The sequence below is a fragment of the Lathamus discolor genome, chromosome 8 (assembly GCF_037157495.1).
Source record: "Lathamus discolor isolate bLatDis1 chromosome 8, bLatDis1.hap1, whole genome shotgun sequence".
In the NCBI taxonomy this organism is placed as follows: domain Eukaryota; kingdom Metazoa; phylum Chordata; class Aves; order Psittaciformes; family Psittacidae; genus Lathamus; species Lathamus discolor.
Window position 1 is genome coordinate 11811532 of NC_088891.1, and position 23256 is coordinate 11834787.

Below are 23256 nucleotides of genomic sequence, written 5' to 3' on the forward strand. Positions count from 1 at the left end.
TCCCTTTGTGGTAGTCTAGTACTCTGAGGCTTCATTCTTGTGTTTCATTGCAAAAGGCCTTATTGTTCAATGTACTGTTGTTGGGCAAAGATGGTAGCTTGTGCTCAGCAATCACTCAGGGCTCAAATCATTAACAAATTCCTTTCTGGACTGGCATGCAGTCTGTCCATTGAAAGTTTATGAATTGGGCTGTAATGAGCATCTGATAGGAAAACCCAATTGTCATGCAGATCACCAGGAGACACTACGTGCGGGCAGGGTTTGACTGTGGAGATTCAGATGTACTTCCAAAAACTGAACCCGCAGCAGGAAGAAAGGAAATTCTTTGGTGGTCATGTGAAGGCATCCAATAGATGGGCTGAAAGAATCAGTTTGCTATTACAGCATGAACTAACTGTTAATACAGAAAGGGAATGCCCTGGTACACACTACAGAAGTCCTTTGTCTTAGCAGTCACAATTTCCTCCTTCCTCTGATTATGTTTTTGCCTGAATGACCCTTAAATCGGAATATGTACCTCTTGGGAGCAAGTTAGGGAACTGTACTCCCTTTTTGATTTCCAAGGAGAGTAAAATTGTTCTGTTTATTTCTCCTGAATTTTGCATGTTCTTCTGCTATTTCACAGAATGAATTAATCGTTATTCCTAATAAAACCTTTACTTGAACTAGTTTCCACTTACACTTTATATTTTTCTATAGGACACATTGAAAGTAAGCTGCGCAAATGCAAGTTTCAGCCAGGCATTGAATACTATGTAATTTAATTTCTAATAAAGCTCATTTTGTTCTCCAACAGACATCGATGAGTGTGAGACAGCTGGAATATGCATGAACGGGCGCTGTGTGAACACTGATGGCTCTTTCAGATGTGAATGCTTCCCTGGCCTTGCAGTAGGACTGGACGGGCGCGTGTGTGTTGGTAAGACAAGCTTAACATGTGGCAAGTCCCAGTTAACCAGTGTTAAGGCATTAATGCTAGACTGATTGACAGATGAAGTTTGAATGTAGAATTTACTGTTCATGGATTGGTAGATGGTAGTCACAGTGGATATTTACTGTAACAGCCCATTTTGCTCTTTTTTCTTTTCCTTTGCATTTAAAGAGAATAAAATATATGGGCCATATCACAGAGTCAGGTAGACTATACAGCATAGTGCTGCTGGAGGTGAATAGGTGAGAATTTGCACCATTTCTGCAAAACGTAAAATTCCTCATTTGTCACTAAGCTTAAAGATTTAATTACTCTTTCACCTCTTTTTAAAGTGGAAATACTGATTTTTCACTTCTGCCAATTTCTCTATGAGCAAAAGATACTTGAGGTTTTTGATTTTAAAATTCTAGTGTGTCTGACAGCCATTAAGGGCTGTTTTTTAAAATGTGAGAAATGTCACACCTGGACCTGAAGAGATGGACATTTTAAATCTTAGACACTTCAGTAGGATTACTGATTTTTTCTTTATTTTTTACAAGCAAGGAAAGATTTTTTTAATGACAGCATATTTTGTGATCTTTTCTTTATGCATATTGTTTTGGGCTTTTTTTCTCTTATTCTGCCCTTCTTTCAGGTATAAAATGAAAACAGAAGTTTTAGTATGACCTTAGTGGGCTTAATCCAGGGTGTTGTGCCAGTGATGATTTTAACCTCAATGAATCAGAGACAACTAATAAGGTTGGGAGGGGGAGAGCACATATTTCTTGTTAAAATCAAATCAGTCCTCTAACTGTGAGAATAAAGTAAACAGTACTGAGTTGTTTTGAGGTATATTTGGTTCTAGCTCTTAAGATCCCGCTGCTAGGCCTGTCAAGTTACAAGTGAGTAATGTCCTTGTCATGTGGCGGAGTCTTTGTCCTTTTTCCCCATAGCTTCTTGCTAGTTCAAGGTTAAATATGATTTTTCCCCTAGTAGTTCACTAATGCATGTTAGGTCATTAAATGCAGTAACTAGTTTGTATGTCTGAACTCTTTGGAGCATGAGAAAAAAGAATTTCCTGTCCCGAGCAGAGTGGGGGTATAGTTGGGTGAAAAGTATGGAGAAATGGTGAAAGATGTTATGTTTTGATAGCTATTTTACAGTGTTCATGACACTTGAGCTATATTTAATACTTGTAATTTATGGCAGTTGGCTATGGCAATGTTAAGAGAGATTTCTTTCCTCAGATACACACATGCGAAGCACATGCTATGGTGGCTACAAGAGAGGACAATGCGTGAGACCGTTAACTGGTGCAGTTACAAAATCAGAGTGCTGTTGTGCCAGCACTGACTATGCCTTTGGGGAGCCTTGTCAGCCCTGCCCAGCACAAAATTCAGGTATGGCATTATTTACTGGTACGTATTTTAATCTATGCTTTATGTTGATAAACTAATTTTATAAAGGCAAAATACAGTTTAGTGTTAACATTGTGGCCTAAATCAGGACAGTTAAATTGTTGTATAACATCATATATTTTTAGCAATCTGCTGCTTTGCATATTGGAAGAGTGTAGGAGACAATTTTTTGAGGCAACAGTAAATGTCAGTGTCTGGGTCCAGAGTTGGTACATGCATTAACAGATTTTTGAAAAAAAACCCTCAATTTTGATAGATGTGGATAACAAAAAATGCAATTTTTAACTTAAATTAGTAATGGAAACATCTTGAGTAGAAGATAGCTAATTCTGTAAATATAGTTATTATTTATTAATTTTAGCAGTTTAATTATTTGGGGTGTTACTGAAGTGCAAATATATTGGAAAATGCTGACGTATGTGACAACAATTAATGCTGATCTGCCTGTCAGTTTATTCTGTTAATTGTTCTAAACTCAGAAGAACTTGAACTTAGGAGTAGTTGAGACATTTGAGATTCTTTGATACATATTAAATTATTTTTTTAAGGATAAGAGATCCTTGATCTGCTATGAACTCCTGAAGGTACTCCTGCTAAATGGAGTTAAATATCACCTAGATTTATAGGAAAACTTTCTTTCCTGGTCACTTTGAATGTGCACCTTGAGCAACGGCTTGGACATGAGTTCTGGAGAATCTTGCTGTGAATATGTTATGGTTCATTTCTATAGGAGGGCTAGCATGAAGTTTATGTCTGCTCCTAAATGCCTCAGTTCATGATGTGAAGTTTTTACTCATCCATCTTCATGAGCACATGCAGACCCTGCATCTGCTAAGATGTTTCACAGGTTCAGAACACTGTGAGGCTATTAATGTTTTTAGAATAATTGGAAGCCATGTTATTTCATTCAGATAATTAATTGGCATATTGTAAGTGATGATGCTGAAAGCAATGAGCTAAGAAAGAATATTCCATTAAGTATTTAATATTTTTCCAGCTGAATATCAGGCTCTGTGCAGCAGTGGAACTGGCATGACTGCAGGAGGGAATGGTAAGATCACTTAATGTAATTCAAACTATTGGAGTTCTGGCTAAAAGTGTTACCTTGATATCCTTGATTTGTTAGACATGCTGGTGGGGATGATGGTAGAATAGAGTGAGAGGAAGGCTTATTCAAATGGCTGTTTGTAACACATTAGAATAATTTAGGGTGCAATGAGTGGAGCATACCATTTCACCAATGTGCTCTCTCTTTTATGCCATGAAATGTATGTGATTACTGTTACAAAATAATGGCACAGTTTTGAGAACTGTTATTACCTATATGACTTAGAAATAAAATATGGAAGTCATATTTGCACATTCCAACTGAAATCATCCTGAAGAGTAAAGCCTTGTTGAACACTGAGCTTCCTAACGTATTTTTGTCTGTCAAAAAGGCCAAGCTGACCAAGTCTGCTTAATTACAGAGAAGGAGCAAATGATGGCAATAAAAGCTCTGTAGTCATAGAACTGTGAAGCTGCAAACTCAAATCAGTCAATGCTCACTAGTAGATTTGCTGTCAGTAGAGAGGGAAAAACATTCAGAAAGGGGGGATGTTGATGCTTTGGAGAGTGATGCTGTCTCGAAATGCTATGGAATCAAGAGATACAGGGGACTACTAGTACACGTGCCTCTCTAAATGTAAGATCCCAGTTTAATACCCCAGTTCTTACCTACGTTTTCAAGTCTCTTAAATGTTTTTGGCCTGGAGATGGTTTTAAGTCAGGTGTGAAAGAGATGCTTTTTTTCCTCTTGAGTGTCAATACTCACGTGGGTTTTTTTGCCTTTATATAGATATTAATGAGTGCTTACTGGATACTGATCTCTGTCCAAATGGAAGGTGTGAGAATCTGCATGGAACATACAAATGTATTTGTAACCCTGGATATGAAGTGGATTCAACTGGGAAAAACTGCATTGGTACGAATTTTCCTAAGTTTTATTTTGCAGTTTGATGCTTGTTTTTATCCTCTTTCACCTCTTTTTTTTTTCAGTATTTCATCACATCCACTAGCTGATCTTCTGAATATTTCTGGATGTTTCTGCTGAAGTCTTGTTTTAATTTCAGTGCTTTGCAATGCTCATAAAATCCTCCACTGTGGGGCTGTAAGGGATCATTGCTGTCAGTGACTCAAATCACTGGCAACCAGGCAATAAACATCCAGTTCAGTTAAGTCCACTGAACACGCACTCTGCAGTACCAATGCTTTAAAAAATCAAAAGAAGCCAGACCTTGCAATTATAATCTATAACAGTAAGGATCTAGGATCACCAATCTGCTAGGTGCCTCCAAGACCAGGGAATTTAAGTAAACCCCCCAACTGATCATAGAAAGATAAGCATCTTAAATGCTGCAGAAGGCTTGCGTGTTTTCTCCCAACTCTGACTTTGGGGAAAATTCCCTTTCAACTTTCAGATAGGACTATTGGTTTAACTCTAACTGTACTGGCCAGATGTAAGAAAATTGGTTGTCATTGGAAGCATCCAAAGGCACAGGATCTCTGTCTAGGGCTGATTTCTAGTGCTGTGCAAGTGAAAAAAAAAAGTAAGCCAAGTTTTTCATCACAGAAAACGTGAAATAATTTCTTTTTGCTCCTTAGAGGTGACCTGTGGGAAGCACTGTGGCATGAGATAAGAATTCAAATAATAGCAGTCCAGTCTCTTTGTCTCGCTATCTGGGGTGTAAAGTATCTCATCAGATGCCTGTAGACTCTTGTTAAAAATTTCAATTCTGGCAATTCTCTTATTCCATTACACAGTCTTATTGAAAGCCTGTAACTTAAGACTCTTTCAGTTTTCCACTTTCTCCCACTCCTGCATTGGTGCATTGCTCCAGACCCCATTTACACAACTGATTAGAAAATTCTTCTGGTTTCCTGTTAAAATTTATTTGTGACCATTTTATTACCAGTTCATGTTGTATTAATATTATCCTTTGACTTAGCAGCATGTCAGCACTTATCCCCAAAGTATTTATAAAGAATCATCATACTCTTTGTCAAACTGTTGGCAAAACTATCCAAATCCATGCTTTCAGTGTTTTCATAAAAGCAGAGGCTGCAGCCTTCTCTTGAACACAGCTGATCTGACCAGTCTACAGTGTTCTGATGAGGTCTGACCAGTGCCACATATAGTGGTGCAGCAATTCTCCATTGCCCCTAGAAATGTCCTGCCTAAATTGATTCTAGAGTCCCTTAGTTTTTTCTTCAAATACATGTTATACTTTGGGATCAAAATCAAACTAGTTGGGAGTTACATCCAGAGTTTTTCTTTTCCATAGCCTTCAACTGATGAGTTCTGTTTTATAGCATATTATTGTTGTTGGTCCTTAATTGCAAGAGTTTGAGTGTTAGTGGTTATATTTCGTCTTACTTCTCTCATTCATATTGTCAAGTTTAATTTAGCCTTGCATGATTCTCCATACTGGTAATAACTTCCAGCTTAGTGTGTCCACAGGGTTTGATCCCATTCATTTCTTATTTCTGAATTGCAATGAATATTTTATAGGAGCAGTCCCAAGACTGATTCCTGGAAGCATTGCTAATATCCTCTCTCCATTGTGATTACTCCCCTTTTTAATATACCCTGCTGTAATCTCTCCTTCAGCCAGCTCTGGAACCACCTTGAAGTTCTTAAATTCCTTCCTGTATTTCCAGCTTACATAATAATTTTATTTGGGTTCTCTACTCTCTACTTAAACCTAAATAGTTTAAGTCATCTGTGTTATCCCAGTCTAAACTATCCATTATCTTATTTTTAAAAAAATAAGAGTTGATCTAACTTTGATAAAAGTCATGCTGTAATTCATCCCATTTTCCCATTTGCTTCTTTGGCTTTAATTATCCACGTCCCATTTCAGTGTCTGCCCGTAGCTTATGGCATCCCTTCTCTTCTCCCCATACATCTGTGAGTTTTCCAGTTGCTTCCTAGCCCACCCTGTTGCAGCCCACATCCATGCTCCATCACAGCTGTTTCCTATTCTTCCATAATGTTGCACCTGGCCCTCTCTCAATTTTTCTGAACTCCTATGAAGCTTCCCACATGGTCTGTTTCATTCTGCAAATCTCCCTGCTTTTCCTAGTACTTTTGCTGTTCCCAGCTGCTGTGCTGACCCTCCAAGTCTTTCCAACTTCTCTCAACACTTTCTGAGGCCTCTCTCACCTAGCCAACTGTTCCTGTCTGCTCTCAGGGTCTCTCCTGGTCTTCACCTGCCATTCATGACTATTGCCACCTTTTTGCAACTTCTCTCTTAATGAATGCAGGTCTTCCAAAGTGCTTGAAATTTGGCACTAGCATTTCTATTTAAATTTTTCACCTCTGAAGCAAATGTAGACTTACACTGGCCTTGTTAACCACAACATCTAAGACAGTTCAGAGCCAGCTTGGAAAAAACAGTGATTTAGAGACCACGATGACCAGCAAACTTTTCCAAACCAATCCTCTCTTTATTTCTTTCATGACTGTGGAGAATCAAAGACTGCATAGACCTATTCCACAATATAGGCAAGATGAAAGTGTGATTCTCAGCTTTACTTTAAACCATGGTGTGGCTGTCTCGTATTATGAGTATGTGTAGAAAGGAAGTACAAGCTCTTACAAAAGCGAAGCAGCCTGCTAAAGAATAAAGCTCAGGAAAAGTCAACAAAAATTTACCAAGAAGGCTGTGGCTTTGTTGGTTTTTTTACTTTTCCCTGTTTAAAAAAGAAAATGAAAACATTAAGTTTTCTCTAGGTAATATTTATGTGGTTTGAATTTATATAACTTATCATTGTTTCCATCATTTTAATGATAGTTTTCACAAGGAGGGTGCAGTAAGTGGGTTCTTTATTGTTAGTTTATTTGGAATGGTCATTTCCATTTGAAATAATTCCAAGCCTGTTTGCTGAAAGAATCTACAAAACTCTTTAGTGAAAGTCATGCGTGTGAATACTCTCTTGTCTGTTCTCCCCCTTCTTTGTCTCCTCCTTCTCTCTCCATAATCTAATGTGGAGAAATGTGGCTGTTGGGAGGGAAATTCTGTCTTGGCTTCTATTCCAGAAATGTTTTCTTTCTTAACTTCTTGATTTTCATTACAGACATTGATGAATGTGCACTGAACATGTTGCTTTGTGACAATGGGCAATGCAGAAATACCCCTGGAAGTTTCACCTGCACTTGTCCAAAAGGATTTGTATACACTCCTGACCTAAAGACATGTGAAGGTAATTGGAAACGCTCCATTTCTTCCTGGATTTATTAATTTGGATTGCTCTCAGATTGTGCCAGAAATACTTTGAACCTTGATAAGGATATAATGTGAACTGAAAAAAAAAAAAAAAAAGCAAAGGCGTTATAAGGGGAAACAGGGCAATGAGGAGAAACAAGGCCAAAATGAAAGCATTAGATAACCTCATGGAATAGCCTGTATTAGGTCTGTACTAGCACTGTCCTTATTGACTACTACCAATGGGGCCATTCTGTGCTAAGGGTGAGAAAAACTTGAGAAGAACAAAGTTCTACAAATCTGTTATCTTGTGTGGAGAACAGAGCCAGACGGCTCCTAGTTTGAACCCTTTCTGAACCACAGACAGGATGTGTATCAGATCGTTTAAACAACACAGTCCATCATTAAAAGCACTGCAATAGCTGGGTATCAGTGAAAAATGAGATGCTGTTTCCAAGTGCAATGTTTTAATGTCCTAATGTGTTAGTGTGTCTTTAGGGCATCATTAGTCTATTGTGAAGAGTCTCATAACAGAAAAACAGAATACCAAGAAAGTTAGTCATGAGAAAAGCATCCTCCATTTTAACTAAGCTGAAAAAGGCCATATGTATTGTTGTTCGAACTTCCTGGCACTAATGGCAGTGTGTTTCTCTTCTAGATATTGATGAGTGCGAATCTAACCCCTGTGTTAATGGGGTGTGCAAAAACACACCAGGCTCTTTCGCTTGTGAATGTTCTCCTGAAAGTACTTTGGATACAACCAGAACCATCTGCATAGGTATTTATTCTTCTTAAGATTTTATGTTGAGAATGTCTAGCAACATGCAGGTATTGTAGACCAAGTTTAGAAAATGTTAAAAAGAACGCAAACCCTTGTGTAGATAAATTTAGTGGGAAATATTACAGAAACAACATTAAGAAAGTGTTCGTTCTCAGCATTACTGTGAGTACATAAAGCGTGACTAACGCTTGGGAGCATGGTGTGCTTCCATGTCCAATTTGAGATATAATTTTTTTTTGTAACAAATACTAAAATGCTAAAACTACTTCTTCAGGACTATGCTCACCCACTTAATTCCTCCTGCAAGAGGGATGGCCAGGTTCTCATTAAGTTCTGCTCTCTGGAAAGGCCAGTTTTCTATTTGAGATGGAGCACGAGTAAGTTTTTTGTACAACTGCTGTAGAAGAGCAGTCATGGACAATGCTGTGACTCGGATACTTTGTGGACTTTTTTCCATTACCTGTTTTGGACGGACAGTTATTTATAGCTGTTGTTGAATCACTGAGGAAAACTATGGAACTATTGCTCTGTCTGACTATTAGCTATCTCCTGCCACTCCCAGGATGGGAAGATCAGATATCCAGTCTGAGGGATCGAATAGATTAATGGAATACCTAGCAAGGGTTCGTATCTACCCTGTTCTTCTGCATGTGCCTCTAATCTGTGTCATAATAAATACAATGACTCAGATCTTGCATGGTGTTGAGATGTTCCCTGTTAAGGTCAATAAACAGAAACTAGGAATTGCAAGGGCTCTGTGCTGGGATGATTTCAGGCTACAGTCCAGCATAGAGAAGGATAAGTTAAGAGCTTTTAAAAGAAATTCGTATCTGATGTGATAAGTTATAATGAAAGGATTATTCTTTTTCATGGTTAAATACACGTGTTTGCAAATATACTGATGTATAATGCTAAATGATCTGCATGACAATACACTGGGTTTTTCCCCAAACAGAGACAGTTAAGGGTACCTGTTGGCAGAACATAGTGGATGGAAGATGCGAAATAAATATCAATGGAGCAACTCTGAAGTCCCAGTGCTGTTCCTCGCTGGGTGCTGCTTGGGGAAGCCCATGTACACCATGTGAACGAGGTAACGCTGTTCATTTTCCTCAGGAACCTAGGATTTTTCCTATTCCAAGGTTGGTCCAGATTATTGTCATAGAAATTTGGGCACAGGCTAGACACGTGACTTTACTTGTTCCATTACCAAGCATTCATTCAGTCTAAAAAAAGAGAAATCTTAATGTTTGAGAGGTAGCATGTACCTATAGAAGGTTCTAACTCTGGGTTTTATAGAGAAGATTTTAGAAGTTTATTTTCTGAAGGGAAGGGACCACACCTACAGTCTGTAACTTGCAGCATTACTTTAGCATGGTTTGTCATAATTAGTGATCTAGAGTTCCTAATGATGTAGCAATAGATGCATATTCCCCAGAGCTCCCAAGAAAATGTTTGCAACAAATACATCTTTGGTGTAGTAATGGAGGGAGGAGAGGGAGTAGCCCTTGTTATTATACTCTGTAGATTAACTGGTGACCTAGAGAATCATACAGTTGATCAAGAAATAGGTTGAGGTCTCCACATATTCAGTTGATAATTAGACCGAACTGTGGGATGAGCTGGGAACCCAGGGATGAGCTGATGAATGCAGAAATATGTGGGGTTGTTATTTCTATATGCTGAAAACTGCTGTGTTGCTCAAATCTTTAGTTAAATTCATCCTCTGTATATCTTATCTGGATTCATCCTCATCCATCTATGGTAAATAGAGCTGTAATGTGCTGTGAATAAGTTAATTAATTGATTTGAATGAAGCAGGAATTGTATAACCACTTCTGAGTTAGCTAGCTAAGATACATGAGAAGCAGAAGAGGATAATGGCTGACACTCTAAATAGTTCATGTAGTTGCCCCATCTTATCTCTTAATTATCTCAGAAAATACTGATATACTGTCTAAGCACTCAGACTTCTCACAGCAACAAACTCTAGATAATAGTTCACATGATCAGGTTTGCACAATAAGTTAATGGTGAGTTTTGGACTGTAGCATTCTAAATGTTCACTTTTGTTTGTTTTACAGACCCAATATGTCAGAAGGGATATTCAAGAATAAGAGGAACGTTGTGTGAAGGTATTTATTGTTGCCTTAACATAAATCAGAGCTTGAATGAAAAAATGCCAGTGTTTTGATTTAAGTGGTTAATTTAGCATAGACGCACACTATGCCAAATTCTTACCTCGTATAGTTTCATTGACTTCATTAGAGTTATGTCAGAGATGAATTTGGTTTCAGTTTGTTTAACATTCCTACGTACTCACAGTTTATCTCAAAGTACACACTTGCAAATATAGTGTCTACCAGTATAAGAAGATGGTTCTCTCTCTTCAAATGCTATTAACTGAATAACCTATTTGGGCAAAGTATGCATCTTATGTACGTTACAAAACATGGCATTATTGATACACAGGTATGACAATCCATTAATATGGTTTAGAAAAAGAATTTTTAAAGACTATGTTTCACATGAAGGTTAGGTTTGGGTTTTTTTTTTTCCTTATCCTTGGCTTTCTTCCATCAACATTATATGAAATCAGGCACATTCCAAAGCATAGGTTCATTATGAAAAAAAAAAAAAAACCCAAAAAAAACCCATCAGGACACAATTAAACTTTGGTTAAAGAAAAGGTTAAAGTTTTCTTAAATGTGTAGCTTTTTGCTTGGTATGAGATGACTCCATACTATTCTGTGAGAATTGAAGGTCCCACCCAATTTCATCTTCATTTGAATTGATTTGAACCTCTGGAAAAGTACTGCATATTTCCATAACATGCAGAAGCACAGAGAGTCTCAAACTGCTGTGGGTCATCCTGACTGACAACATCTGACATGACACTGCAGTTAAAATATTTTTTAAAAATTACTCCCATATGTAGCTTCCATAAAGAAACATTGTTTTTTCCCTTAACAAAAAATAAAATAAAAAAAAGAGAGGAACACCCTCACACATACTCTTTGCTTTCCAAATGATGACTGAATACCTTGGCACGTCTGTGCTGCAGACCCACTGTACATAACTTATCTGACCTCAGCAACACTTTCTGGAGTGTGTAAGGCCCCACCTATCTCTCTTCACAAGGAAAGTCTTAGAACATTTTCAGGCCTGCTGCGATGGAAAGTTTATCCGTCCAAGATGTAGACATAACTGTTTTCAGCATTTCCTTTACCAGCACTTCGGATTACGTCTATTACATACTTTAATCTTTCCCATTTCAATGGGACCTGAATAGCCCCAAATTTTTTAGAGTAGTTTCCCCTGCTTCTAAAATACTGAAACCATATTTGGGTTTCAACCAATGTAAGCATTTTTCAAGACAGGAGAAGATCTCTAGGAAATTTACTGGCAAGTGGGAGACAGAGCAAGGGAGTAATTTTAGTTCACAAAAGGTGATACTCAGTTCTCCAATACACAGCCCATGTAAAATGAGTAATGGACCTTGTGCAAGGGAATAAGCAAGATAAATTGGCAATGATCCTCTAGTTTACGGATGAGCCCTGGAATTGTCAGTGGGAATATTGCTCACAGGCTGTGAACAGTGTTTCAGTGGTTTGTAATAGTCAGTGGCTTTACTTCCTGTCTTCCAGTCAATATGGGCCTTTTACTTATACCTAATCAAGGGCAGATGCCACTGATGTCCACCCCAAGTTTATCCTCCATCCTGCTCCATGCAGTTTGAGAGTTGCAGAGTCTGTTCACACCAGGAGTTTTGTCTGGGGGCCTAGCAGGTCCAGTCTACCCACTTCTTAGTTACTCTATACATGAGTGTTCAGCTGCAGATTATCAGATTCATTCTTTTCTCATTTCTTGTTCTTATCCTCTCCTGTCTTAAAAAATGTCATGCTTCATCTTGGGCCATATGTAATGCTGGAGGCTTTTTCCTAAAGGCAGTTATGAAGCATATGCTTTTCATGCAGGACCTCACGCTTAGATTACTAAACATTTATTTATGCTTATGCCAAACTAACACAGTTAATCGTGTTATCATTACCCAAAAGTGCCAGATTTGCAGCTTAAATATAGAAATATATACTTAATGAACTCTGTGTGCACTCATAAGGAGTTTGTTTTAATCTGTATGTGAAATTATTAATTGCTGACAGGGTCATAGGGCCAGATTATAAATGGAGTTGTAGTTTCAGACGTGTAGAGGTGTGCCTGATAAGAGACAAACATTAAAAATACAAAAAAATACAGCATAATTTAATCCTGTTGGAATAATGCATATTCTCATTATGCACTTATCTTTGTTTCTTTGCCCATTTGCTTCAAAATTCTGGCCCACAGTGAGTATAAAAATTAATGCAATTTTCAAATGCTCCTCTCATTTTTGTTACTTTTGAGTTTGATTTCAGTATATGTAGGAATGACAAGTAGCAACATATATATTCCTGATCTTTTCTGTAATCAATTGGTTCTGGTTAACTTGAATATGAAGTCCTAAATATTTGGCATTCTGTCAGGCCATTTTTTTTTATTTTATCCTAAAAGCCAAACGTTAGGTTGTTAATATTTTTTTCTGATTTGTTCATGCTTAGCATGCTAGTGATTACTTTTATTCACATTTTGTTTGGTTATAGATGTAAATGAATGTGAGGTGTTTCCCGGAGTCTGTACAAATGGTCAGTGTGTCAATACCTTGGGGTCATTTGTTTGCCAGTGCCCCAGTGGAATGACTTTAGATGCTTCTGGACGGACATGTCTTGGTAGGTATTAATTCCATTTACAGGTCTTCTAGGGAAGAGCAAATCTGTGTGATGAGCAATGTTTGCCCTGCATGTTTTCTTACAAGTAAGGAAAATTATCTTTGTCCATATAAGGAATTTTCAAATGGACTAAACCAGGGACATGAGCTTAGTTCTGCTGGAATACTGACAGATTTCAGTGGTAGCAGCTAAAGCCCATCACCATTTGCTAGTTGGTGAATAGCATTGATTTAGTTCCAGATTGTTCATCTCACAAATCTCTATAGTTCATCTGTGCATTCTTCATCCACAAAGCCACTGAAATCAGCAAGGTTGGAAGGGATAGTGGGTAACATTGTGGGCTGGGACTTGGGTGTTTGAGGAGGGATGTGGTGTTCCTGACTACACTGTATACCTTAATGGAGGATGCAACACAACATCATAGTTTTGCATGCTGTCCACCCAAAGCATCTTTATCCCTTTATGATAGTAAATATCTAAAATTTGTCTCAGAACAAGGCATAGCTTGTAGTAATTAAAAGGTCTTACAGAGGTTTAGTAAGCTGGAATACTTAAAGTCCTCTTCTGATACAAAATTAACTTCATATTGAGCACCATTATTCAGAATAGTGCTTTAAATTTACCTTAAGCTCTGGAAAAGAGTTCTTCTGCAGTGAACTAAATTTTCTCTTTCTCTCTCAACATATTGTCCAATTGCCCAACAGACATTCGCTTGGAGAGTTGCTACCTGCAGCATGAAGATGAACAGTGCACCTCACAAATACCAGGCCGACACCGAATGGATGCTTGTTGCTGTTCAGTGGGGGCAGCATGGGGCTTTGAGTGCGAGGAGTGTCCTCTGAAGGGATCACCTGAATTTGAAGCTCTTTGTCCAAGAGGATCTGGGTTCTCTACAAAGATAGAGATAACCGGGAAGCCTTTCTCAAAAGGTATGTGATCTGTTTGTGGTTCATTCCCAGCAAATTCTGCTGGCTTTTCCCTTCACTCTTCCCTGAGGCAATTCCTGTGGGTTTGAAGATTTCAGTGAGAGTCAGGCACTTCACTCACCTTAAGGCGCATTTGAAAATCCAGTTAGATTTTATGGAAATTAAAGCCAAAGTAGAACACAAGATAATTTATTCCGTGTCACCGACCATTAAATACCATATAATACTGCAGCCTCAAAACACTAAATTTTTGTGTCTACAGGAGAGGTTAAATTGTGCCTGACTTTGCCTCTTCTGTGGCAGCTAATGGTGCCTCTGACTGATGGAATAGCTTTGAAAACCTGGCACCTCATAGTACAAGAACTGGAACAAGCTGAGCAGTTAGCTTTGGATGTTTTGAAAGATCAATCCTTTTTACCTGTGCAGAGTGTAGTTACTTCAATTCCACTGTGGAGCAAGAGAAGGGAGGGTGAATAATTTTGGTAACTTCTTGCGGAGTTATATGGAGAAGTAGAGAAAAATTATTTCCAGGATGATAGCTCAGATCAGCAGAATTTAATTTACTGTAAACCAAGCCTTGTTGTGACTATTGTTGCTAAACTTCCAGTGTTTAGCAGTGTTAGGGAATCACACAGTGACACCCTAACATCACGTGTCGAAAGCTTTCTTACCAGGGTTACCACTGGGGTTAAGCTGGACAATGTCAGAAGCACAAATGGATGTGAATATGTTTATAGAGAAAACCAGTTACCCAAAAAATAAACATTCTGAAGGTTGAAAGGAGGGGGAAATATGTATGAATGACAATTGCTGTTGTTAGTTTCAGCCTTAGTTTTATAAACAGTTACTAAGCCATTAATTATCCATAAAGAAAAGTAACATGTGATTTTATTTATGCTTGTTATGCTTTCTGTGACTCATGGAAGTCTCATTTTTTTTCTCAGAAACCAGAAGACAGAGTGGTTCTTTTGGAAACTCCCTTTGCCCTTGTAGGTTTGATCTTCTGTCCACTGACATCTTACTGTTGACTTCAGTGAGCTGTAGATCAGATCCTGCAGGACAAAGGAATGATTAATAACATTTTATGGCAGAAAAGTGCTCTTGGCAGTTCCAGTGCAGAGTGTCTGCATTGTTGGTTAGGGGGAAGTCACTATCAGTTAATGTAGTGTGGTCTACAGTTTTCCCAAAAGGGAAGGAGTCATTGTCATGAGAAAGAATGAGCTCTGAAGTTGGCATTGTTCTTTTGTGCACTGTTTTTGCATGAAGTGATAATGTGATATGTCCTTACTGTTTCATTTTTAGATATCAACGAATGTAAAATGTTCCCCAGTCTCTGTACCCACGGAAAATGCAGAAATACCATTGGCAGCTTCAAGTGTAGATGTGACAGTGGGTTTGCCCTTGATTCTGAAGAGAGGAATTGCACAGGTAAACTGCATTGATGTATCTCTTATACCTTTGATTTGAAAAGGAGAAACTGAACTGCTTTAAAAATACTGTGAATGTGTTTTGTGTTACAGATATTGATGAATGCCGCATTTCTCCTGATCTTTGTGGCCAAGGCGTTTGTGTCAATATTCCTGGAGACTTTAAATGTGAATGCTTTGAAGGCTATGAAAGTGGATTTATGATGATGAAAAACTGCATGGGTATGTTTTTTATAGACCATAGATCTGCAGTAGTGTGCTGTGTGCTAGTATGGTCTGCATGGTTTATTTTTTATTTCATATTTTTTGTAAGGTTTGATTGCATCTGGATTTAGATCCCTCATTTAGGTGCAGTGAGGTCCTTCTCATTTTGTGAGTCTTATTAAAGCTCACTTGAACTTGATTTCCACCCCAAATGTGAATTCACTGCTTCTGCAGGATGTCAAAGCATATATGAGCAAAGATCAGGAATTTAGGATGTTAAATTTATGCCTGCAATCCCCATTTTACTACGTGGGACACCATCCTGAACTTTGAAGTTACAGTAGATTAAAATTTAGAAGAAATCTTTCTTGGATGTAGTTTATTCTATTCTATTTTATTCTATTTTAACTGCACTGTGGTGAAAGGGGTGACTAAGGAAGTGCTGTGATGGGTAGTAGGTTATGGGGAGGAACCTGCTGCTGTGGCAGTGCTGGCCCCTGCAGAGATGTGCCTTCTCTTCTCCCCACAGACATTGACGAGTGTCAGCGCGACCCCCTTCTCTGCCGAGGAGGCACCTGCATCAACACAGAGGGGAGTTTTCGGTGCGATTGTCCTCCAGGCCATCAGATATCACCAAATATCTCTGCTTGTATAGGTAAGGCATGCAGGCAAAATCAATACTGTGCTCAGCTTTTTGTATGGCTCTTCTGCTGCACATGCATTTACATTTGCTTCAGTATTATTTTCATTCAGACCTAAACCCTATTCCTCTTTTTCTTTTGCAACAGACATTAATGAATGTGAATTAAGCACCAGCCTGTGCCGAAACGGACGTTGTGTCAACCTGATTGGAAAGTATCAGTGTGCTTGCAACCCTGGGTATCAGTCAACACCTGACAGGTTATACTGTGTCGGTAAGGACAAAATCTACATGGGATCCCTAATGAATAGGGAAGATATACCATAAATAATTGTTTCATTTTTAGTAGCTGTATAAAGACATTTTTAACTGTGATTCAAAAATCTAGCAGAGTCTGTCAAAAATAGTATGCAAAAACCCCTAAATGCACACCCATTGCAAGAAATTAATTAAATTATGGCAGTGCTGCAGCTAACTAATAGCCTATTTTCTGTAGTAAATCAGTTATGATGCATAAAATAGGACATTATTTTAATCCTCCTAAGACTTCAGACTTTGATCATTAAGAGGGAATACCTTGTTAAAACTTGAGTTCTATATTTGATTAAAACTCAGCATTCCTGACAGACCATGGAGTAGACTCATGTGGTTCAGTTGAATTTTTCCTAATTAGTTCTGCAATTGTCTCAAATATAGGGCCTTTCCAGTGTTTCCTCAAAGATGTATTTTGTTAATGACATTTAGCTTAAATCACTTCTCGTGCACTCCTTCTTTGTATACATTTTATTATGCCACAGAAATACATGAAAAGTCCCCTGGCTTTAATTCTGCCTAGTAGATATTTTTTTCCCTTGATCCTTACAAAAACTTTGTTGCCTTCATAGTACTGTGGTAAGCCAACAGTGGCATTTTTATATGTAGAAAAAGAACTGCAGAAGTATTTCTTTGCAGTCAGCTAACACCATCTCTTTCCCTCACTGATTTGCCTAACATCCATCCCAATACCTCTATTTGCAAACACTTGAATGTTCATGGAGTGTGCAAATATTGAGCATACATTCTGGATTGATGCTGTTCTGGAAAGCTGACTGTTGTGGCTTAAGCCCAGCTGGTAACTCAGCACCATGCAGCCGTTCACTCACCCCTCCGGTTTCCGCCCCCCATCCAGGTGGGATGGGGAGGAGAATCAAAAGAATGTAAATCCCACAGGTTGAGATAAGAACAGTAAGAATAATTAAAAAAATTAATAACTAAAATAAAATATAGTGATAATAGAAAGAATACCAATAATAAAGATAATAGGAAACAAGAGAAGAAATGAAAGCTCAAAGTGATGCACAGTACAGTTGCTCACCACCCACTGACCGATACCCAGCCCAACCTGAGCAGTGATCAGCCCCTTCTGGGTGACTCCCCCCAGTTTCTATACTGGGCATGATGTGCTGTGGTATGGAATATGCCTTTGGCTACTTTGGGTCAGGTGTCCTCTCTCTGCTTCCTCCCTGCTTCTTGTGCCCTTCCTCACTTGGCAGAGCATGAGACTGAAAAATCCGTGTTCAGGGTAAGCATTACTTAGCAACAACTAAAACATCATCTTGATAACATCAGTGTTATCATCACTGTTCAGAGACTAAAGCTGAAACACAGCACTGCACTAGCTACCAGGAAGAAAAATAATTGTTACAGCTGAAACCAGGACACTGACTCAAAAGTGTGTACTTGAAATATGTTTTAAAGTAGAAGGTATTGTGGGTTTTAACTGTAATTTTCTCCTTTTTAGATATTGATGAGTGCAGCATAATGAATGGTGGCTGTGAGAACTTCTGTACAAACTCAGAGGGCAGCTATGAATGTAGCTGCAAACAAGGCTTTGCACTCATGCCAGACCACAGGACATGCACTGGTAAGGGAGATATTGGGAACGTTTTCACCGGAAGGGTTTATTTCAGTAGTTTAAAAATGGACCTTCTTTTTAAGATTAAAGCTTTTATAACAAATATACTGTAAAAACAAAGAAACAAAAAAACCCCAAACAAACAGCAGTTAGTGTATGGCAAGCATCCATAAAAAGCAGGCATCTCCAAAGTACCAGAAATGAACAACTGCTGACTGAATTGCTTTAAAGGGAATTGATTCTTCATAATTGCAGAAAGTTTATAGGTTGATTCTGAGTTTCATAATGAAAAGCTGCAATTTTTTTTTCAGTAGGAGATAAATTTTCTCCCTTAAAGTATTACATTGAATCAAAATCCAAAATGTGTTGAAGTCAATGGAAAGAATCATCATAAACAGAAGCCAAAATACTCTGTGCATATGTGCTGCTGTATGATTATATTGGAGAGAGAATAGACAAATGCTAGAAAAGGAGCTGATTGCCCTGTTCTGTGGTTGTGTAGTATCTGCTCTTAAGCAAGCTAGAAAATTCCTGTTTATAATTCTTTGTTTTGTCAAATGTAAGTATGCTGCGTTACTTCAAAACTGACTTTCAGACAAACTGAAATTTGAATAGCATGAATCTTTCTTAGGAAACAGCTAAGAAAACTTTAGAAATGTGAGAAAATTTTCAGAGCTCTGTAACGGATATTCTCCTTTGGGAGTCTGGGAGTCATAATCCCAGTAAGTGAATTGTACTTGGTGATTTCCACATAGGTTACTGGAAAGATAATTCTACCCTACTCTTCTCTGATTTCTTGCTGTGCAACCAACTGGCCCACTGAGTCATGTGAATGTTTGCCAGCTGTTTGCCAATTCCATCCAAGAGCTCCTTGAAGAGCATGAGAAATGTAAGAGGGTTAATCTCTTGGAATAGAATTGCCTTTATAGTTGGACAAATGGAGAGTTTTCTATGCCAAATTAATAGAGAGAGCTCACATTTAGAATTTGTAAATATTTATAGACCTGAACAGGTCTGAATATTCAAAATCCACACACTGAAATTTTGTCTCTGCCCAAACTGTGTGAAAACAGGAAAAAATTGTATTTTGTGGCATTTTGTACTCATTTCACTGAATACCTGGTTTTACTGTGTTAGATGTTTCTGCATGGTACAGAATACAGTAGCACTGTGACCTTGAGTAAGTGAAACACCTATTTTTCAGTTGTGTGAACATGTCTTTTATCTGTAACATCACACAGAGCTGGAACCCATTACAAAATATATTTCTTGATAATTGAATTGGTAAGAATGCCGTTCAGTTCAGTTGTAGGTCAGGTTTGAATTGGTGAGGTTATGCATAAATAATCAGCTCAATTAGGAGAAACAACAGGTTCTTTGTCAGCTGATTTTCCCCCAACTGTGAAATCAGTACAGTGGCAGGTTAGTAAATAAAGTTCTTTATTTCTGTCATTATTATCCCCATTTCTAGAGCTTACTTTTGCATGTTAATTCAAATTCTCTTCCAAGTTAACATCTTCAGGCTGGTGTCCATGCCAACATTATTTGTTTGTTAAGATCAACAGGGACTAGTCAGCCTTTTTCCTTGCAGAAGCTGTGTTGTCCACACAAGCACTAGCTGCTAGAAATTCAGGCGAATAATGAACACAATATTTTGAATTAAAGTGAGTTTATCTTCTGCAGCTGCATAATTACTGCAATCCGCAACAGACCAGTCTGATAATGAGTTACACTCTTTCTCTTGGAGAGGGTTCCTGAATCTTGTCCTTTTTGTGCTGCTTTTTTTCCCATGATATCACTAGGCAGAGTTTCTGATTCTTGCTCTTGCTGGTCCATGCTGGTGCTGACACAGGTCAATTCTAGGGAGTTTTAGAAGGAACACTAATAGAACCCCGGGGACTCTGAAAAAAAATTCAGACCTTAGCATGGCTGCATTAATATTATAAAGTATCTGCTTCTGCAGCTTGACCCCAATTAGTGATGGCTAATTTCACGAGCCGAGAAAACAACTTTCATTCCGGAGGATAGAACTATATGGCTGGCTGGGCTAGTCAGTTGAAATGCTAAAAAAGTCCCCATAAAAAGTCTCAGTGAAATATTATTCCCATCATGAGTTTAACTCTGTGTTTCCACTCTGTCACACCTGGATACCTGTGGAGGTATTCTACATGTATGATGAGTTTTTTAAGCTCCGTAAAGTCTGACATTTTTGTCACTGAATTTGAGTTCAGAGCTTCCATTGATTTCAACAATGATGGATTGTATCCAAGACTTTCCAATTGTGTGTGACCGTGTGGTTTTCTATTATGTTGTTGGGCTTTTCTTTTTTATGTCGATGACTTTTTAACCTACAAAGTCGATTCCTGTCAGAGGGGAATGTTTGCCATTGACTTCAGCTGGAGGTGGGGAGCTCACTCTTCAGGTCAATTCTCCAATGTACCATTCGGTTATTTGCAAGGATTCAGTCTTTATTGTACTTACCTGAGCATTAAAATGCTTGCTTGCCATGATTATGGTTAGTTGCATTGAATAAAGTTAGCATATTTTAATCTGATTTTTACCTGTAGATATTGATGAGTGTGAAGACAATCCTAACATCTGTGATGGAGGCCAGTGTACAAACATCCCAGGAGAATATAGGTGTCTTTGCTATGATGGATTCATGGCATCTGAAGACATGAAGACTTGCATAGGTGAGTGAAAATACATGTATTCCAAACTACATTTACTAGGGAAAAATTATTAAGGCACTATTTCTAAGTAGGCAGACACTGATATTTTAAGAGTATTGCTCTTATGCCCTTATTTTGGCCGCCTGACCACAGAACCAGCCCCATTGCACAAACTGTGTTTATCAAATGCAGATGTAATCTCTGTATATTCCTATAGATTGGGATGCAAACATGATGATCTGTAGTGTAGATTGTATCTTTGAGTCCTCTTCTAGTGAGGTTTTTATGCAGGTCAGCTGAAAGAGTGCTTTCAGAAAGGAAGTGTTTGCAGAAAGGCAGATCATGCCATGGAAATATTAATATATGTATGTTGATACAGATATGGTAACATAGCTGTGTTAAACCAGATCTCAAAATGTATGCTAGGTATGGAATGACTTACCTAAGCAATTTTCTCTTTGCATACGTAGACCCAATTTTATATCAGAACATTATAGTTCAAGAGATTTCATCGGCTACTTTTTTAAGAATTTTGTTTAATGAATCTCAATTAATGGGTTTTTCTAGATGTTAATGAGTGTGATCTGCATCCAAACATCTGTCTGAGTGGAACCTGTGAAAATACAAAGGGCTCATTTATCTGTCATTGTGATATGGGATATTCAGGCAAGAAAGGCACAACTGGTTGCACAGGTATGTTTTTAATTAGTAACTTTTAGTTAAACTTCTGAGTCTGCATCCTTTTTTTTTTTCCTCTAGTGTTCAAAAGCTCCTCTGACTGTGCTGCTTTCCAATTAGTTGTGCTAAATATTGTATCTCTTATCCGAATTTGCTGAGCTTGCATTCTGCTGAACTTCAGTGGCTTGGGCTTATTACTGTATTCTTGTTGGTTTAAAAGAACCGAAAATGCTATTGCTGTAACTTGACAGGCTCCTGAGGACCTCAGTGCATTTGGATTAGTTAATTGTACACTACGAATGCAAATAACAGGTATCTGTTCCAAGCATTATTCTGGCAAACACAGATGGCTTGAAATAGATGCTAAAATATATTTTCAGCTTTTGCAAAGTGGCAACAATACAGATACTCAACCACATTATATCAGCAAATTCAGAATTTGCATTATTTCGTGTATTGCCAGCAAACAGAAATGAGATTCAAATATACAGGCTCCGAGGGCATGATATTAATAATCCTAGTGCGGGTTTCTCTAGCCAAGGTGTTGAGAGTCTGAGGCTTTGCCCAAATATGAAGGCAAACATATGTTTAATGTAATTTTTAGTGTAGACTTAGAGTAAACGTTTTTCTGGCAATGTCTTTGAGACAAACTTTTATTCCTAGTCTGTCCTTATTGTGGAGTTAATAATATACTTCTGTAAGTGCCCCAAATACATGAAGCTGTTTTTTTACAGCTCTCATAGAACAGTCTGAGAGCTGGAGTTGTACTTTGCATATTGGACCGTGGACGAATATTTGTGCATTAGTAACAGCTGCCTTTGACTTACATATGAACTGATCTAAATCCAAGAAATCCCTAATTGTACCCTGTAGACCAACATTTCAACGTTCTTTTTTTCTGTGCTAAATTATATGAAGATCTTCAGTACTCTAGACCTGAAAACCCTTGTGCTGATCAGTTACACATGGGGAAGCTAAGGAGCAGTCAAGGAAGATGAAGCAACTAGTAGAAAGCAAAAGACAGAGAACAGTCATGGAGGTAGGGAAGAAACCTGAGATATAGCTTCTGTTGATTCCGGCTTTATGCTGGTGTCACAGGGAGGACGGCACTCCCCAGGAAAACCAGCAGGACACCTTAATTAAAACAGGTGCTGTAGAGGGCTCAGTAACATGAGTGGTCTAAGACAAAAATGTGAAGTATCAGTTATGCTGATGCAGCTCAGATAGGATCACATACTCAGATCACCAAAATCTTTCCTATTTAAATAAGAAAAGAGAGGAAGCAGAGCAGGAACTTTCTGTGCTGGTTTCATGCTGAAGAACCTCTGTAGATATGGGTCCTATTGTGACTACAGTGTGCAGATCCTTGCATTCTGGTTTTTAAAGGGTGTGATTTACTGGTGGAGACTTTTGAATTCCCCACCAAATATTTGCACAGTGTAAGAGCAGAGCTGAAGTTCCCGTGCTCGGGTATTACAGACCAGGAGAGCATCCTTCAGGACTTCCTGAGGGACCTTGCCAACAGCACCTTGACCCCGGGATTCAATTCCTGTCTTAAAGACTGATCAGAAGCATCCACAGTTTTTAGGAACTCCCAAGGAAAAAAAATTACAAAAATGTGTACAATGCTTTCAATGGGAGGTTCTCTGTTTCATGAGAACAACTAAATAACATCCTCTGGGTTCCATTACAGT

General features: G+C 38.3%; 1 protein-coding gene across 1 annotated transcript in view; it reads left to right on the forward strand.

Moving 5' to 3' along the window:
• Positions 1-23256, forward strand: part of FBN1 (fibrillin 1) — a 150624-nt gene that overhangs the window by 82869 nt on the left and 44499 nt on the right. The window contains exons 15-31 of the mRNA XM_065688070.1: positions 797-919; positions 2158-2310; positions 3326-3379; positions 4166-4291; positions 7447-7572; positions 8233-8352; positions 9311-9448; positions 10440-10490; positions 12996-13121; positions 13826-14050; positions 15350-15475; positions 15568-15696; positions 16208-16333; positions 16467-16592; positions 18099-18221; positions 20780-20905; positions 21452-21577. Coding sequence (XP_065544142.1) covers positions 797-919; positions 2158-2310; positions 3326-3379; positions 4166-4291; positions 7447-7572; positions 8233-8352; positions 9311-9448; positions 10440-10490; positions 12996-13121; positions 13826-14050; positions 15350-15475; positions 15568-15696; positions 16208-16333; positions 16467-16592; positions 18099-18221; positions 20780-20905; positions 21452-21577 — 2124 coding nt within the window. The remainder of the gene's footprint in view (positions 1-796; positions 920-2157; positions 2311-3325; positions 3380-4165; positions 4292-7446; positions 7573-8232; positions 8353-9310; positions 9449-10439; positions 10491-12995; positions 13122-13825; positions 14051-15349; positions 15476-15567; positions 15697-16207; positions 16334-16466; positions 16593-18098; positions 18222-20779; positions 20906-21451; positions 21578-23256) is intronic.